Source organism: Epinephelus lanceolatus, chromosome 17, assembly GCF_041903045.1.
Source record: "Epinephelus lanceolatus isolate andai-2023 chromosome 17, ASM4190304v1, whole genome shotgun sequence".
Taxonomy (NCBI): domain Eukaryota; kingdom Metazoa; phylum Chordata; class Actinopteri; order Perciformes; family Serranidae; genus Epinephelus; species Epinephelus lanceolatus.
In genome coordinates this window covers 19667797-19685113 of record NC_135750.1, presented here as the reverse complement: position 1 = coordinate 19685113, position 17317 = coordinate 19667797, and the positions used below count along the sequence as shown (strand labels likewise).

The window sequence follows — 17317 nt, the reverse complement described above, 5'->3', positions numbered from 1 at the left end:
GTCCAACATAAATAAATTGCTCTGTTTTCTCAGTCGACACGACCCCCTTCTAATTCCTGGAAATGAACAAATCGAGAGCATGGACATGAACGTGAAGAGGTATGACTCGACAGGGATGTTTCACTGGTGCCCATCAAAGGACATCGAGAAAGTCATCCTGGTGAGTGAAACAACAATGCACCTGCAAAACCTCTAACATATATCAGAATATAAAATAAAAAAAGTTAAAGTAAGTATGGTCAGAGGCCAAAGTTTCCCCTCAATATTGTAGTAACACAATCACATACTAATATGTATTGAAATTTCTCTCACTGCCTCTCTGTTGTTTCAAGGTGAGTTTGTTGTTTTTTTTTTTTTTTATATGTATCCACCAAGGATCTGTGAACAGCATTTCAGCACTCCACGCATGGGTTTGCTCCAATGTTTTAACACAGCAGTTTGTAAGCATTTATGCTAGTGCACAGTTTGTCTGGGCAGCGTTAACCCCGTCTAAGCCAAACGTAAAATACAAGGTGCAAAGCATATTTGTTGCTTTAATTGGTTTAAGGGAGGGGGGAAGGATGTTCCTGCAAGGGTTGGGTTGGCAAAAAATGTTCTAGGCAGATGCTTAATCCACCAAACAGGGCAGACAGGGGCGTTGCAGTCGGGGGAGAGGGCCCCAATGGGAGGGGGTCCCTTTAAAAGACTAATGAAAAGTCTGGTTTTGCTTTCAAATCTTTATTTCTAAGTAATAAGTGTCATATGTTGATTAAAATTGGCTGAATAAATCAGTTGACAGGCTGAATTTTGCATTTAAAAAAAATAGTGGAAGCTCTCTGAGGCTGTCTCACCCCTTGGAAAAGGTGCAAAATGGTTTAGTCTGGCCTTGCACTTAGATTTATCTTGTGCAGCAGCGATTGCTCATGCACAGGGCCCAGAATTTGGTGCTACGCCCCTGAGAGTATCCAGACATTTACAGCAGCGATGCTCTTCATTTTACTTCATGTCTCCAATAAACAAAGATACACTTTTAGTTTCAAACCAACTGGGATCATAGTAGCGTTTAGTTTACTTAACATACACTCAAACTCGTGATCGAATGCACATCAAGCCGCTGCGACAGGCGTCAGATCTTGAAAGCAGGGCACTGCATCGTTCTTTTTTCAACGCAAACGTCACACAATAGAGGAGCTTTGTTTATTTATACCTCTCTGATTTATGACAGGGTCCTAGTCATACATACTGTATGTGCCTAAAATCTTACAAACTGCATTTTTCAGCGTGGTTGAATCAGCTGCCCTTTGAAAAAAAGGCCACATGTTGTGTTTCTGTTCTGTAAACTTCCTATTTCGGATTATCCAATAAACTGCTTATAAACAGAATAGTGGTTAACCAAAATTTTGTATATGTGTAAATAGTAGGGTATTTATTATGGATCAAATATAAGATTCAGCTAAATATTTGGTTAACAAACTATTTAATTTGGGTTTATAACAGTTTATAAGAGACGTTTAAACATGCTTAAAACCAAGAGTGTGACTTCATGCACATTAACCGGCTTTTTGTTAACAGCACTCATTTCTTTCTCTGTGTTTGTCTCTGTGTATTTCTTTCCTCTCCTCTCTGTCTGCACTCCTCCTCATCCCTCTCTTTGCTCTTCTCCCCCTCCCCTGTGTCCCTCTGTTCCCTGCAGACCCGGAGTGAAGCCTCCATGACAGTACTGAGCGGCCATGTGGTGGTCTGTATATTTGGGGATGTCACGTCCGCTTTAGTGGGGCTGCGAAACTTGGTGATGCCTTTAAGAGCCAGCAACTTCCATTACCACGAGCTAAAGCCTATAGTGTTTGTGGGCTCGCTGGACTACCTGCGAAGAGAGTGGGAGACTCTACACAACTTCCCCAAGGTCTCCATCTTACCGGTGAGTGTACCAGTCCGCTGCCGTGGGAGATGCATTTAAACCAGAATCTCTTTTCAACTAACAAGGCATTGACATTTTGAGTTAGATGCACATTGAAATCCTGAGAGGGATTGTCAGTTTGATTTGATCACACATTACTCAATTGAATGATCACTCCATGAGAGCGTAGTCAGCCCCGCTCATCCAGAGCAGTGACACATCCTGCACATCCAAAATGGAGTTTATGTGTGTTGCAGCTGCAGTGCCCATCACAGATGGCGTGCATTGCTGCCTTAGAGCTTGTTAGGCCTGGCTTGACTGATGATCAGAGGAGAATCCCAAACACAGCCCTCAGCGCAGGCTAGCCTTTAGATTAGTCCATGTCTCTGATTCTCCAGTGCCCAGTTAGATCAGTGGAATGTCATCGCCTCAAAACAAGAATACTTGTTAACTAATTTCCCAAAGCTCCACTCCGCTCACTTCTTAAATTTGTTTTTCTCTCCCCTATGTCTGTCTGTGCTCTGCGTTTTGCTTTCTCCCTCTCTGTCTTGCTCTTTCTCTCTGTTCCTCTCACCCTGAAGGGTACGCCATTAAGTCGGGCAGATTTAAGGGCTGTCAACATCAACCTCTGCGACATGTGCGTAATACTGTCAGCCAATCAGAACAATATCGAAGATGCCTCGCTACAGGATAAGGAATGCATCTTGGCATCACTCAACATCAAATCTATGCAGTTTGATGACAGCATCGGGGTCTTACAGGCTAATTCCCAAGGTAAGGAGCGTCCTATTACACTCCATGTGCACTGCTGCCCAAAGGGGACAGGTTGTGGCAGGGAGGAAAGGCTGTAGTCAAAGATGGGAAAAAGAAGGGAGGAAAAGATTGGGGGGGAAATGAGAAGGCCACACAGGAGGGATGGATGTAGTCTGTCAAGCACAGAGTCTGCTAAGTGCTCCTAATTGAAATACTCTGTAAGTATGTGGTAAGTGGCATGTATAAACTGACTTTATTGTACTCCTGAAGAAGCGCGCACACAAAACATTGTGTTGATTGCTTCATCAAGCCTTTGAAGAGTGTTTGTTACACGTAATTTTCTGATGATTTCAGTCTTGTCCCTGGTAATTACATGCTGCTAAACCTCCTTGATAATACTTTTTAATGATGTAATCAACATGACTGTGTCATTTGATGTTGTTCCCCCTGATCTGGTGTCTGGCAGATCGTCTGGAACAGATTGTTGATGTTTGCAGACAAACACACGAACCTGGCATCCCATCAGGCCTCATCATCATTAAGCAGCTAGTACAAATCACCAGGCAGGCCAATTCAGCTGCTCCTCATTAGTCACAACAAAACAGCGACACATGCACGCACGTACCTTCGTGTTGGAATGCGTGCGTGTTTGCACACATAACACACACACACACACACACACACACATTTTTGCCAATGCAATCTATCCACACACATCCACAAACAGGTATTTCTCAGTTTATGATTAGCCCGAAAGGCATGACATGCCTTGAGCTCAGTACTATTTAGTGCCACCACACTGACTGTTGTAAATACAAATCAAAGTTGAAGGTCCAAGAGGCCATTATTTTTTAGTGCAGAGCACTTCCACATGTTTTAGGAGAATGCCAATGCTGTTATTTCTCCAGCCTTGAGTGAGTGATGTGCTGTCGATAGCGGTGCCACCGAGGAACAATAAGCAGGGGTAAATCTTAGAGCACGCCGCTCTGGGGAGCAGTATTCACGGAAAGCCACCTCAATATAGAAGCCCACTAGCCTCTATCCTCTCCCAGGGTCGATGGATGGAGCCTATTGTCATCAATAATTGGGTCTTACATCAACCACCCATTTCAGTGATAAATACTTCACTTTAGAAAACACACACACCACAGTGACGTGCAATCATGCATACACAAGGAAACACGCGCACATTCCCAGACACCGCTATTGTATCATAGGTATTGCTTTGGGGATTCCTTCCTCCTAGCGATGCTCCCATTCAGACACTGTCTGTGGAATTTAAAACAAGAAGGTGCAAATGAATAAGTAAACATGCGCTTTCCTGGGGGAGAGCTTCTCACGGCTTCTGTAGCATGTAGTCAACCACAGAGCACAGCTGTGCCCGGGGGGCTACAGGGATAAGGGGGTATGTAACCCAGATCTCACTTGTCTATTGTACATTGTAGCAGAACAGACGCGGTTTCAGCCCCACAGTCAGCCAGAAGAGGAGTGTGTGTGTGTGTGTGTGTGTGTGTGTGTGTGATCAGGGTAGTGTTTAAACTCTGGCTTCTCTGCTTTTGGAAAATATGTGTTAATTGCGTAAATTTAACATTACCAGTATATACCAGTTATGAAAGACAATTTAAAAAAAAACATTCAATATTTCCTTAATTAAGAAGATTAGAGAAGCACAGTAGTCAGATTTTTTTGCCCAAGGTCTCAAGGTTTAATTACATGAAGAGATACAGGAATATTTTATTTGTCACAGACATACATTTATTTTTAGAAGATTACTGTGAACACATTTTAGCTCCTCTGGTTTTTGCAGTACTCTTGCTCCATCTTACGAAGACATACAGCTCTCTGTTTGGAGCTCACCAGCTCACATTGCAACTCTTGAGCTGTTTGTAACCTAACAGGTTTTGAAAGCCGCTCAGCAGCAGGCCTTGTGTTTCGCTCACTTTCTGCTGTACACACTGCGCAAAACGGAAGCGGCTCCTCTACAGCTCCGCACTGTCTTCATGTTCACTATGATACAATAAGAGCACTGTTTTAAAGGCCGTATCCAAAAAAAGTTGCTGTCACTCTCCAGCGGAGTAAACGTCATCCTTTATGGACATCGACAAAATGATGTTTGCACTGTCTGAGCTCGTGCTCCCTGGTTGACTCGCGGTGTCAAACCTCTGCTATTTCCAAGTTCAATAATTGGTATAACAAGAGTTATGATTACCCATGCTTCAGTTCAGTGTGTGCTTCCCCCCGTGTACTAAACTATTTGGTGTCTTTTTCCGTTGCAAAGGGCTAGAAGATCTCTTTTGTAATGTAAGCAGCTCATTGAGTTTCTTGACAGGGAAAGCACACACACTCTCACATACGTAGAGAATTTGCAATCCTTTTAAAACTTTGTGACCTGAATATATTCCCTGCATTATGTTTCCTTGGTGGTGGCACTATTTGCTGGCATTTTGCAATAGTCAGCACTAAATGATGGATGTCAAAACACAGTTGATGCATTATGCATATAGCATTACAGATTTAAGGTGTTTACTTGTCACTTTGAGGAAATGCAAAAATGTGAAGTCATGTGAATTCATACTCCTGTCACTTGCACTTGTATTTCACGGTCCTGCGCCACGCCATCTCTGATAAAAGGTTTTCCGGATCCACTTCACCAATTTTATTGTAACAAAATGAACAACATATAAAATTTATGTCTGCCCGTTGATGGAGGTATGTGAATGCTAAATATGTCTCAGCTGACCCTTAAAAGCACCAGTTCCGGATCGCAGTTTTAGGCAGGTGCCTCGTTCACTTAGCCTTCTCCTTCTTCTTCCTTTTTTTCTGTCAGTCCACACGATTGAATGACACAGGAAGCACTCATGAACAACTTTATGCTGAGTGAGCTGACATGCACTATGTATAATGGTATTGATACAGAATTCCAGGTCACATCCTCGTGTTTGTGATACTTCTGCAGGTCAGCCCTTTGAGACATGCAGGTTTTTGCATGGGCTGTATTTTTCTTTACCTAGAACAAAAAACACAATATACTGTACTGCCTCACAAAAACATAGTAATTTAAAAACATTAAAAAAAGATTAAAGACCAAAATAAGATTTTTTTTCCCATCGGTTTTACTAAATATTCTGCCATGCCAATTTCTGAGAAACAGCATATCAGAGTTGCAGAAGGCAACGCCAAACAACAAAAGCGCTATTCTGTCTTATGATATCAAGTTAAAGCTAGCTTATGTGATAACCACAGCTACCCTTACCTAAATATAAGGAATATTGCTAGATTTCCCACCTGCTATTATCTTGACAAATATTCATTTTCATGAAGTTTCATATAAGTAATTCAGTCGCAACTAAATGACACAATAGCTACTAAATGCAGTCATGATGGAGGAAAAAACAATATGCTAAAGCTAACTAGCTCAGCACAACCTCAGTAACTGCCATTTTTAGCTTTTTATTTGATTGGGAATAATTAGATTAATTGTAAATTAATTCATCTTATTGATTTCAACACTAATATTTTAGAAGGACAAACAGAAACACAGCAATAAAAAGATATATTTAAATACTATTAACTTAAATAATGAAAATTAAAGTTTTTTTTTTTTGTGGAAACAAAAAAGTCACTTTGACAGGAAAGCTGAAAGAGCACATTTTTTAGGTAGTAACTGTCACTTTCTCTGAAGTCACAGTGCAGTAACTGTGTTTTTACATATAATGTAGGATCTACGGAAATTAATTTTGGGGTAAATTAATCAGTCTGAAAAGGCAAAGGAAGGAATTACCAACTTTTTTTTGTTGTGCAGTTTATCTCAATCTTTTAACCCTTTTTTCCTCACCTTGACAGCTTCTGTTGTTACTGCTCTCTGCCTTTTGGGGATCGAGGAGATCTCTTAAAGGAAAAGTCCAACCCAAAATCAAAAATACATATTTTTCCTCTTAACTCTTGTGCTAATCATCAGTCTTGTGTTGTTGTGATGTGAATTTTTGAGGTTTGGAGATATCAGCCATAGAGATGTCTGCCTTCTCTTAAATAAAACAGAACTAGATGAAAGTCTTGTGGTGCTCAAAGCGCCAAAAACGTGCAGTTGGAAAATCTCAACAGCAACGTCTCTTTCCAGAAATCATGATGCAGTTACTCAAGATAATCCACAGACCTTGTTGTGAGTAGTTTTATGTAGGAACTACTTTCTTTTTAATGAGCTACACCCGCTAACCGTATTATCGCGCAGAGGGAGGCACACATCTTTTGCTAGCTCACCAAGCACCACTGAGTTAGCTAATGTTAGCTTACACCTCAGCTGAGGGGGACGTCAGTAATGTTGGGCTGTCAAACACGAGTGTCTTGTCCATGGGGCTTCCTTCTGCAATGTGATACGGTTGGCGGGTGTAGTTTGGTAGTTTGAATCTGCTCACAACAAAGTCTGTGGGTTATTTTAAGTAACTGGGACTTGATTTCTGGAGAGAGACATTGCTGTTGAGTGTTTAAATTGTATTATTTTGAGCACAACAAGCCGAGTGCCATCTAGTTCCATTATATTCCAGAGGAGGTAGACACTTCTACAGCCAATAACAGTAGAACTTGGCAACTCATGCTAAAACAATCTAGACTGATAAATAGCACTACAAGTAAGAGGACAAATATGTATTTTGGATTTGGGGGTGAACTGTCCCTTTAATGCCGCCTTGTTGTGCTACTTGCTGAGGTACAGTATATCACTCTGTCTGTGGTTTCAGGTTTCACGCCTCCTGGAATGGACAGGTCATCTCCAGACAGCAGTCCAGTACATGGCTTTGTGCGTCAGGCTTCTGTCACCACCGGATCCAACATCCCCATCATCACAGAACTCGGTAAAGCTGTTCACACCCACTTGAAATGCAAACACTGCATGCCATATCCAATAACCTCAGATCAACTCATTGCTCATTTGCGAACATAGACACATAGAGCCAATAATCCCAGACTTGAACGTCATGCTGCTGCCAAAAGTTCCAACTCATTCAAGGTCAAATGGACTTGAGGAATGCGTGTTGTGGAATTTTTGTTCACTTTCATGGTGCTGGTAGCTTTGCCCAACTCAAGTTCATATTGGTATGTAAATTATTGGATCTGGCTAGCTTTTGTCAAGTGGTGATAATGTTAGCTGCAAGGACTGGAAAAAATCTCTGCCCCGAGGACAATGTGGACAACTGTAACTTGAGAATGTCAGACAGGCATTTTGAGGACTATAGCTACATCTCCTGCAATTTGTCCACTAATGCACAAGAGAAACTCAGCCTGATGGAGAGGGTGAGAGCGGAGGAGAGTGAAAAGGTAGAGGGGAAAAACTGCCTTGGTTGCAAAATGGGTCCATTTATTAATAACAATGGCAGTGGCTGTATTCCCACTGGTGGTGGGGACTCATGAAACTTTCAGATCTCCGAGGGGCCTTCTAAAGCACCAGAGACTGGCTACTCTGTCTCCCCTGACCCAATTAGGGAGCAATGGAGCATGAGGCCAGCTAAGAAAAGGCCAGAAAGAGAAAGGAGCTACCTAATGTTACTTGTAACCGGGCCAGCCATTACCTGCAGAGAGGCTCTCCCATTAGACTGCTGACCGCATACGTAATCATCAAAACTAGATGCTATCCATGTTGGAGTCATTGGTTTCTGTCCTGGACTCAGACGCTAGAAGCTCCAGCGTGCAGAACAGAGAGTGGCTGCATGTCTCACTGGAACCATATACTGTAATTACATTGTCATATGTTCAGTTTGCAGCGCCAGGAGCAGATTAAAGTCTAGTTGGAATGTGAAAACACACCTCATTTGAGTTGCATGATCAATTTTGCTTGCGTGGCGTGTAAAGTAGGTGTGCTTATGGATAAGACCATGTTTATCCCTTTCACTGTCTCACTGTGAAGTAGTTTATTGTTGTTGGTAGTGGTATAGCAGTGTGACAGCGCTGGCTTTATAACTACTGTGCACTCTAATCCGGGGTGCTTTACTCGTAGATACCGGACAACCATGAGTAAATCCCAGAGTTGACAGGAGTAGAGCGGAATGCCTTTATTGCAGTCTTTGAAACTGTTTCAATAACAACATTATTTCTCCCCTACCCTGCACTGTCTCATCACCATTAGCTAAACCTGGCAAACTACTGCCATTGGTTTCACTCAGTCAGGAAAAAAAAAGTGGAACCAACATACAAATGATAACAGAGCTGGGTAAGCCGAGCCTTTGTCCTCTGCTGCCGTTCGTTCCCTCGCTCCGCCGCTCTGCTCCTCATCAGCTTGTCTTGATTTATCTGGCTGCAGTCAAGGCCCTCGCTGCTCCCATGGCTTCACTTTGAACACATTTTTATTCTTCGTTCTGGTTGAAATTGACTGTCTTGTTTTGGCCCCTTTTTTTAGTGATTTTTTTTTTTTTTTGTTTTGTTTTAGGGGTATTTTTTTTCCCCTCCAGTTGCGTTTGCAGAGCATCGCTAGGCTTTTGATCATGCTCAGTCTGTCCTTGTGGCTGTTTTCATAGCAACACCCCCCCTCTGCCCCTCATCCCCCCACTCCTTCTTCCTCCAAATGCACACACACACGCACACACACATACACATCCACTCCCCTCCTCTCTTCAATTCACTCCTTTGGCCCAGGCCCGTTTGCATCAGCCCCTTGTCTCTTTGACTGACATTTCTGTTCCACAGTGCACAGGAAGCCTGGGAAGAAATCAGATTTCAAAAAACAAACAAAAAAAAGAGATCAAACCATCTTTTACGCTGTTTATTTATTTTTTAAATTTATTTTCCAGTTTCTTTTTTTTCTCCTCCAGACCATATCTCTGAAGCTCAGATATCGGAGGAGTCAAACAAAAACTTGTGTGATGCTCGTTTTTCCAAGTAACACTGGCTCTTAAACCCTTCACTGCCCACTGCTGCTGCTAGAGACACAGTCTGAGAAAAAAGACACACACTATATCCAACACTTTGTGTATTTTCCTCTATCAATTGAGAGGCAAAAAATATCTTTGCCATTTCAGTTTGCAGTTATTTTCCTTTACACTGTGCCATTACGGTTATTTAGCAGATCTAATTTATTATAAATCACCAGATTTAAAAAGAAAGCGTGTTGTCACCTGGCTTTAATTTGACTTTCAGGCCAAAGGTAACTATTTAAAATGTATTCCTCTAAAGGTGATGATGTGACAAACACATTTATCATGGAACACTCTGAAAAACATAGCATGGATTTCTAAGTGCATGGTTTTCTCACGTGACATATTAGCCATTGTTGAAGTCTCACTTTTTAATCATATTTAAAGGAAAAATAATCACTTTATTCCTTACACAGACCACACAGACTGGTCGCTGTCACTTGACTGAGAATGTCTGTGTGTGTGTGTGCATAATATACCAAGATACAGTGGCTACTGAAGCACTAATGTAGGATAGATGTATGGTTTATTCAGAATTGGGGACTTCTACAATGGTTATCACTGTGTATGCGTAATATACTTAAATATTTTTCCTTAAGTCGTGGTTTGTCTTAATGTACTAAATGCACCCTGCATGTTATATAAATTTAATATTCAAAATACTGAATAATTTATCAACAAGTCAATAACACTTTTTTCACCTTCCAAACAATTATGCAGTGCACGGACAAAAAAGGACAAGTAACAGTAGTAGTTTATTTTGTTACTGGCTGTAAGGTAATTCAGTCGACAGTATTTTTAGGTCAGTCAAAAAAATGTGAATTGTTTGGGGAAGAAAAAGTTTTAATCTTATAGTGATAGAAATATGTGCTGAATTGTAGAATAAAAATATAATGTGCATCTGATGTTACATTATATTGCAAGCGTGGATCAGTGCTTATATACCTGAGACGTTTTGGTTACATTACCGCAGTATTTCCAAATCTTCTCGAATGTAACTTAACGTACACAAAAATATTCCATATTTGTGAACTCTCAGGTGTGTTGGTGTCTGTGTGTGTGTGTTTGGCTCATGCCTCTTCACAGTGCCCGTCTCTAACTCCCTCCCTCCCCTCTCTCAGTGAACGACTCAAACGTTCAGTTCCTGGACCAAGATGATGATGACGACCCAGACACAGAGCTGTACCTCACTCAGCCATTCGCCTGCGGCACCGCCTTCGCTGTCAGTGTACTCGACTCCCTGATGAGCGCGGTGAGTTCTCAAACGCGCTTCACCCTCGCTGTGTCAGAGTGTTTTTCAACAACAACAAAAAAAAAAATCAGAATCATTTTTCAAAATCATACATTTTGCAACAATTTTGATTTCCTGGTTATTTGGTGTTTGGATGCTATAACAGAGTCATATTCAGAATTTCAAAAAGCAGAAAGTAGAGAGAAGTTTCACACAGAGTGCATGGAGATGCTGTGCCCACTGGGTAACAATTGCATGTTGTTGCACTGGTAACAAACTTCAGGATGAGGGAAAGAAGGTGAGCAACTTTGAAGTGAGTCAGCCTCGAATGATGGACTTGCAAAAAGTATAGAAGGCAGTACCCCTAGCATGTTGCTGATAATCCTGTTTTCTTTTGCTTCTGTGGTGACTTATTCTGGTATTTCACATTCAATTACGAAACCTAATTTCAAATATCCAAGTTTATAGTACCAAAAGAAAACATTTTTTTTCAGACAGTTACAATTACAGAGCAGCCAGTGTCAGACTGTGAGATTAAAGGTTCAGTGTGTAGGATTTCATTTCATCCTTGTTCATGGAGTAAGCCATGTTTCTACAGTAACCCAGAACAGACAAACCAAAGACTGGCTCTAGACATGGCCTTTCTTGTTATTTCATTTTTGCCACAGCCACCATGGTTTGCAGCCCTTTCACAGTGACTGAAATACACAGCTTTATTAATGTGAAACTGCTTTATTCCCTGTTTTACCGCTTTAAAGCACTGGGCCCATTTTATATGGAGAGGAAGAGACCTCTGTCAATAATTCAGCTCCCAGTAAAAACCTCTTGAACGTCTGGATCTTAAGTTATCAGAGTAAAAAGATGAGCACACATTAGCAGGTGCTGAGCTAAGGGCCCATCTGCAATGAGCTGAACGGCATCAGAGAGAGACAGATTTGCAATGTGAAACTACTTAATTCAGTGTTTTTACCAGTTTAAATCAGCAGGTTTGTTTGTTTGGGAGAGGAAGAGACCTCTGCATGTTATTGGCTCCCTGTAAAAACCTCCTAAACCAGTGGTTCCCAACTGGTCCAGCCACAGAGTCATTAGTTCAAGGTCCATATTACAAAATATTCAGCGTCATACTTGCGTTTGGCCATGTCGTTGAGCTAATTTGCAGTCTCTGTCAAGTAGCTGTCCGTTATTCACTTACTCTACAACAGGAAATCACACTTTACTGTGCACATATTCACTGTACTTCAAAATAAAGTGTGTTTTTTAACAAACCTGACACATTAGCGAGTCACTTGCGGTCCATTCAGAATGGACCCATGACCCACTTTTGGACTGCGACCCACCAGTCGGAAACCACTGTCCTGTACAATGAACACTGCAGGAATCATGACAGAAAAGTTTCAGTTGGTTGCAATCTGCAATCCTCACCACTAGATGCCACTAAATCCTCCACACTGTTTCTTTAAATGTTCCCTCAGTAGAGAAAAGGGGGGAACTTTAGGGGACGTTCAGTAGATACAAAATTTGGGCATTTAAAGTTGTTAGAAGTTGGTAAATTAAACTGCTGCTCCACTGACATCGAAATGTAAGTTGTTGGCATCAAACCTCATTTTAAGTATTATGAATTCAACTTTCAAGAGCCTTATTAGACATTTTAATAAAGGTTAGTGTCATGGCGATGACACAGGCTTGGCTTTAACAGGCCAAAGAAGCACTCATCTGTTCATGTCATTGCTGCACTGGAGATAAGAAAAAAAAACACCTCTGGAAAAAAAACCTCTTCTACACCTCATTTTTCTGCGCCCCCCCCCCAAGCTCATGACCAACAGTGGTTTTCCCTTTGGTGCTGTGATGGCTTAATTCTAGCAGCCCTCTCAGAGAGTGAGGGGTTAGAGGGGTGTGAGGAGCCCGGCTGAGCGGGGAGTAGAGCAGGCGTCAGCTGTAGTCTGGCACTGGTCAGAGGTGAAGCCAACTAATGGACAGTGCTCATCCATCATGAGGCTCTGCAGGCCTGTCAGGGGCCCGGGGAGAGGAGCTGCCACTCGGCTCGGCTGCCGAGTGACATCGGCTGTCTTCACACGAGGCAAAAGCAGCTCCTGATCGGCTTGAAGGACAAGAGAACCTGACACCCGCAGAGAGCAGTCAAATCGGCGTTTCAGAGGCAGACATCATGCAGTGTGTAGATCGGGCTTACTAGAGGAAAGAATAGTGCTGTGTTGAAGTACCTGTTTTATTTAACATGACGATTCCGAATTTACTATGATTATCAAAGTGTCAATGTTTGACAAAAGTGACACATTAATGTATCTTAAACCTTATGAGAGACTTGTTACAGTGAATAACTAAAGGATTGTTCAGCAAATTTATATATCATATGATATTATATCTAGTGGTGGATAGTCATGCAGATAGATCTCTAAAGAATTCAAACAGTGGACGGGACATTTATGAAATTCAACAGCAACATTTCTGTCTTTTGTTGATTTTGTTACTTTTTCTGGATAATCCACAGACCAGACAGCGCTACTGTGTTACGACTATTTCTCTTGTAGACACAAGGTCCAATAAAAACTTTACACTAGGAATGGGAATTGATAGAATTTATTGATACTCGGGCTGTCAATTGATTAAAATAGTTAACTCGCGATTAATTGCAAATTAATCATGCATTTCCTATCTGTCCTTTATGTACCTTAAAGGGAGATTATTCACTTTTTAATACTCCTATCAACAGGGGAGTGGATAGATATGCTTGCTTTATGCAAATGTATGTTTATTACTATTGTGACAATCCAAAAAAAGACAAATACTGTCCAGAATATTCTCCAGAATAACCTCAAAGGTCCTGGATGCTCACAAAATATGCTGAAAGCTTATCGTGGCAAAGTCAAGCAACAACAGATGGACATATTGACTTGAATGTAACATTACTTAATAATACTAACACAATATAGTGTCCATTGTTACACTTGTAAAGATTATCTAAACATACCCTGTTTATTAAAGCAGCTTGATGTACTCTGGTGGTAACTCAATTCACATCGACAGTAAATGCAAATAACTTTGGTCTTGTCGAAAGAACCAACTGGCTTTAAAGCTGAACTTGCCATTCAAAAGATGCCTTTCTTACATCTTCTATCCATTTCTGCTCACGTACATATGTTTCTGCTGTCATCCATAACGTTACTGCTGCATCGCTTCCTGATTTCCCAAACTACAGGGTTGGCCGAGGGTCATAATTACTCAATGTATGTGCGTTAATTGCGCATCAGAAAAAATTGTGGCGTTAAAACAAATTTGTTTTAACTTTGACAGCCCTAACTGATACCAGTACCATTATCGATTCTATTCTATTCTTTATCGGTTCCTTTACTGATTCCTCATCAGTTTTTTTCCACGGAAGAAATGTAGGCTGACATAGGTTCAAGCGTCAACACAACAGTTTTATTATCTCTAGGTCTGAATACAATTTTATAAAAAAAAGCATGAATATGAGAGAATATTTTTACCGTTTTCCTTTTCATAGACTGTATAAGATATGGATGTAGTTACCATGACGTCGCCCATCAATTTATGGACTGCTGTTTTGAAACGTTGAGTTTGCATTTCTGCCGTCGCCATCTTATTTTTTTTGGAACCAAAGGTGCCCATATTTGGACGAGAGGGTGGAGCTGGATCTGACTCACAGACTGTGGTGAAGCCTTGCAGACAGCCTTTCACTCAAGCTGCCTCGCCCTCAAAAGTGCAGAACTTTGGGCCTTAATAAGATGTAAACAGTTGAGTTATATAAGAATACCCCCTCAGTACAGCTGTCATGAAGGGGAAATTAGCTATAGAGCCCAAAACTGTTTTATGTTCAAGGCTGTAAACGTTTTTTTTTTCTGCTGTAAAGTTGGGCATGTTACCATAAGGGTCTATGAGGATCGACTCTGTTTTGGAGCCAGTCTCAAGTGGCCGTTCAGTGAACTGCAGTTTTTAGGCATCTCTGCATTCTCATCATTTTTTGGCCTTGGAGGTTGCGGCTTGGTTTTCGTTTTGATTTTTTTAGCCAAAGAAAACCTGCTACACCTGCCTGCATGGCACTAATGTTATTATAAGAGAACATTTACTCTTGCTATAACAGACGTGCTGCTCTGTTGGAAAGCAGTGATAGTCGTGCGTCGAGTGTCAAATACATGACATTCCTGGAATTTAGACGTATAAAGATGTTTCAGCATATTGCTGGTGGTTTCACCCTTAATTGAAATAATCTTTTTTACAGACATTACAAGCAGCTCTATTGTCATCTTTCTTCATGGAATAAAGACACACTTGGAAACGTTTTATCCTCTCCGCCATGACTCCTACTTGTTGCAAGTTTCCAGCAGTGTAGACATTTGAGTGTGATGTCATTTTGCAATGCCGGCATTGATTAAGGAATTTGATGAGCTCAGAGGCACACGATTCTGATGGATCAGACAATTAGAAAATGCTTCTTAAGTGGAAACAGTTCTTGATTCCCGTCCCTACTTTACACAGTGAGATCTTTGGGTCATCCAGAATAACAGAGATGCTGATCCTGCAAAAACATGCCTCTGTTAGTGTTTTCAAACATAATTAATCAAAGTTAAAATCCCTGCAAACAAATTTTCATTTGCATCTGTTGTATTTGGGTGGAGGCAGAAGTCTTAAAGACAGATATCTAAAAACCTGAGCAAATTAAACGATAACTATCTACTTGGCTACATACCACTGGAGGTGAATGAAAATATTTTCATGGTAAAGCTATTGAAAATATGGCAGCATAGGAATGTGCACAAGAAATGGAGTCCTCTTCCATGGCTTGTTTCCTCATCTCCCAGTCAGCTCTATGTGAAGAGACAGGCTGAGGGTCGCCATAATAGGGGCTGTGCTTTCTTTCCACATCTGCCACATCCCTACTTGTGACTCTAATGGCATCTGCTTACAGATATCCTCTCTTTCTTCTCCCCAGACATACTTCAATGATAACATCCTCACACTGATTCGGACGCTGGTCACAGGGGGAGCCACACCAGAGCTGGAGGCCCTGCTGGCTGAAGAGAACGCCCTCAGAGGAGGCTACAGCACACCGCAGACACTGGCCAACAGAGACAGGTGTCGTGTCGCCCAGCTCGCCCTCTACGATGGGCCATTTGCCGACTTGGGGGTAAGTGGATGTTTAAGCAAAGATGACACGTTTTGGCACTACCCAGCAGCACACATCTGGCCGCCTCCGCTCCTCGCGGCTCTTAATCCGATGTGAAGAACAGTGATCACGCAAAGCAGGCCTCAGTGGGTGGAGAGTGAATAAGGCTTTAGAGAGAACAATGAACACCACCAAGGAAATTCCAAGTTTAATTGGTTCCAACCTTGTTTTTACAGGTTTTTGTTATTGTTATTCAGAACTTCAAATACCGAAGTCATTTTGTTTTGTCGTGGATGAGTTATGGCATGGTTTTAAAACACTGCTGATTGTTACAGTCTGCATTGCCCACAGTTGGTATTCACTGGCAAGACAAATTCCCCTCAGCGATGCAGAGCATTGAATTTTCACTACAACTTTCCACTACAATGACATTTTCTGCCACTGATCCAGATCATCAGACTGACCTACTCACTCACTGGTGATGTCTCTGTTCTGTCGTTCATCAGGATGGCGGCTGCTACGGGGATTTATTCTGTAAAGCACTGAAGACGTACAACATGCTGTGTTTTGGAATCTACAGATTAAGAGACGCTCACCTCAATGCACCGAGCCCCTGTACAAAACGGTACAATGTCCGCCTTCACTTTGTGTCAAAATGTAGATTTTGATGTAATAAAATGACAATTTGTCATGAGGATAAATTGTAGTATTGCAGCAGATACTTTACATAAAACACAAAAACAAATGAGGTCGGCCAGAAACAAGTACAGTTTAAAGACCAGATTTAGGGCTGTTAAACAAATAAAAAAAACAATCTATTTAATCTCTGTGATGATTAATCTAACAGAGCAATCCACAGTTGATCTGCAAACATCAACTGTGGAAGTATTTAAAAATTTCAATTCAAATGAATTTTTCCTCTACCACCAAAAATGGCCTGCAGTTCATTGCAATCCATTTTTCAGGGGAGTTAGTTAGTCAGTCACAGGTAGACTTCCGAACGCCTGGTCAAGTGTAGCTTGACGAGGCTGGCTGCTCGTGCTAGCATCAGAGTCTGTGCTATGTTCTTCATATATTGTTCTTTATAGCTAAAACCCATATTTGGAAATGAAATGTATGTTAAATTGCTTTAGATTTTCTATTTTTCATCTATTTTTTTGCTTCTTAATTCACTCATGTGTTTATATTTATAGAAAATGGTTATCTCAGTACCACCTGAGGTACAACCTATGCAATTTCACACATTTTCATAAAGTTATACTATGCAGAATTTCTCTCAAAAAATCAAATGCACAGACTCACACAGAAAAGATCTTTCTCAATTTCTCAGTCATCACTTGTGACCCACTAGAACTGTGTGGCTTTGTGTTTTTATGCAAAGACTCGTCCCTCTGCCTGTATTTTCTGTGCTCTGGACC

General features: G+C 41.3%; 1 protein-coding gene across 18 annotated transcripts in view; it reads left to right on the top strand.

Annotated features, from left to right (window-relative positions):
• kcnma1a (potassium large conductance calcium-activated channel, subfamily M, alpha member 1a) overlaps nt 1-17317 on the top strand; it is a 185411-nt gene that overhangs the window by 161855 nt on the left and 6239 nt on the right. For 9 of the 18 annotated variants that reach the window (XM_033613101.2, XM_078160738.1, XM_033613116.2 and 6 more), the window contains 8 exons: nt 34-160; nt 1673-1897; nt 2458-2650; nt 7363-7476; nt 8745-8828; nt 10650-10780; nt 15726-15920; nt 16406-16524. In XM_033613101.2, the coding sequence (XP_033468992.1) occupies nt 34-160; nt 1673-1897; nt 2458-2650; nt 7363-7476; nt 8745-8828; nt 10650-10780; nt 15726-15920; nt 16406-16524 (1188 nt within the window). The remainder of the gene's footprint in view (nt 1-33; nt 161-1672; nt 1898-2457; nt 2651-7362; nt 7477-8744; nt 8829-10649; nt 10781-15725; nt 15921-16405; nt 16525-17317) is intronic. The other 9 variants (XM_033613123.2, XM_033613113.2, XM_078160740.1 and 6 more) reach the window with 1 other exon arrangement.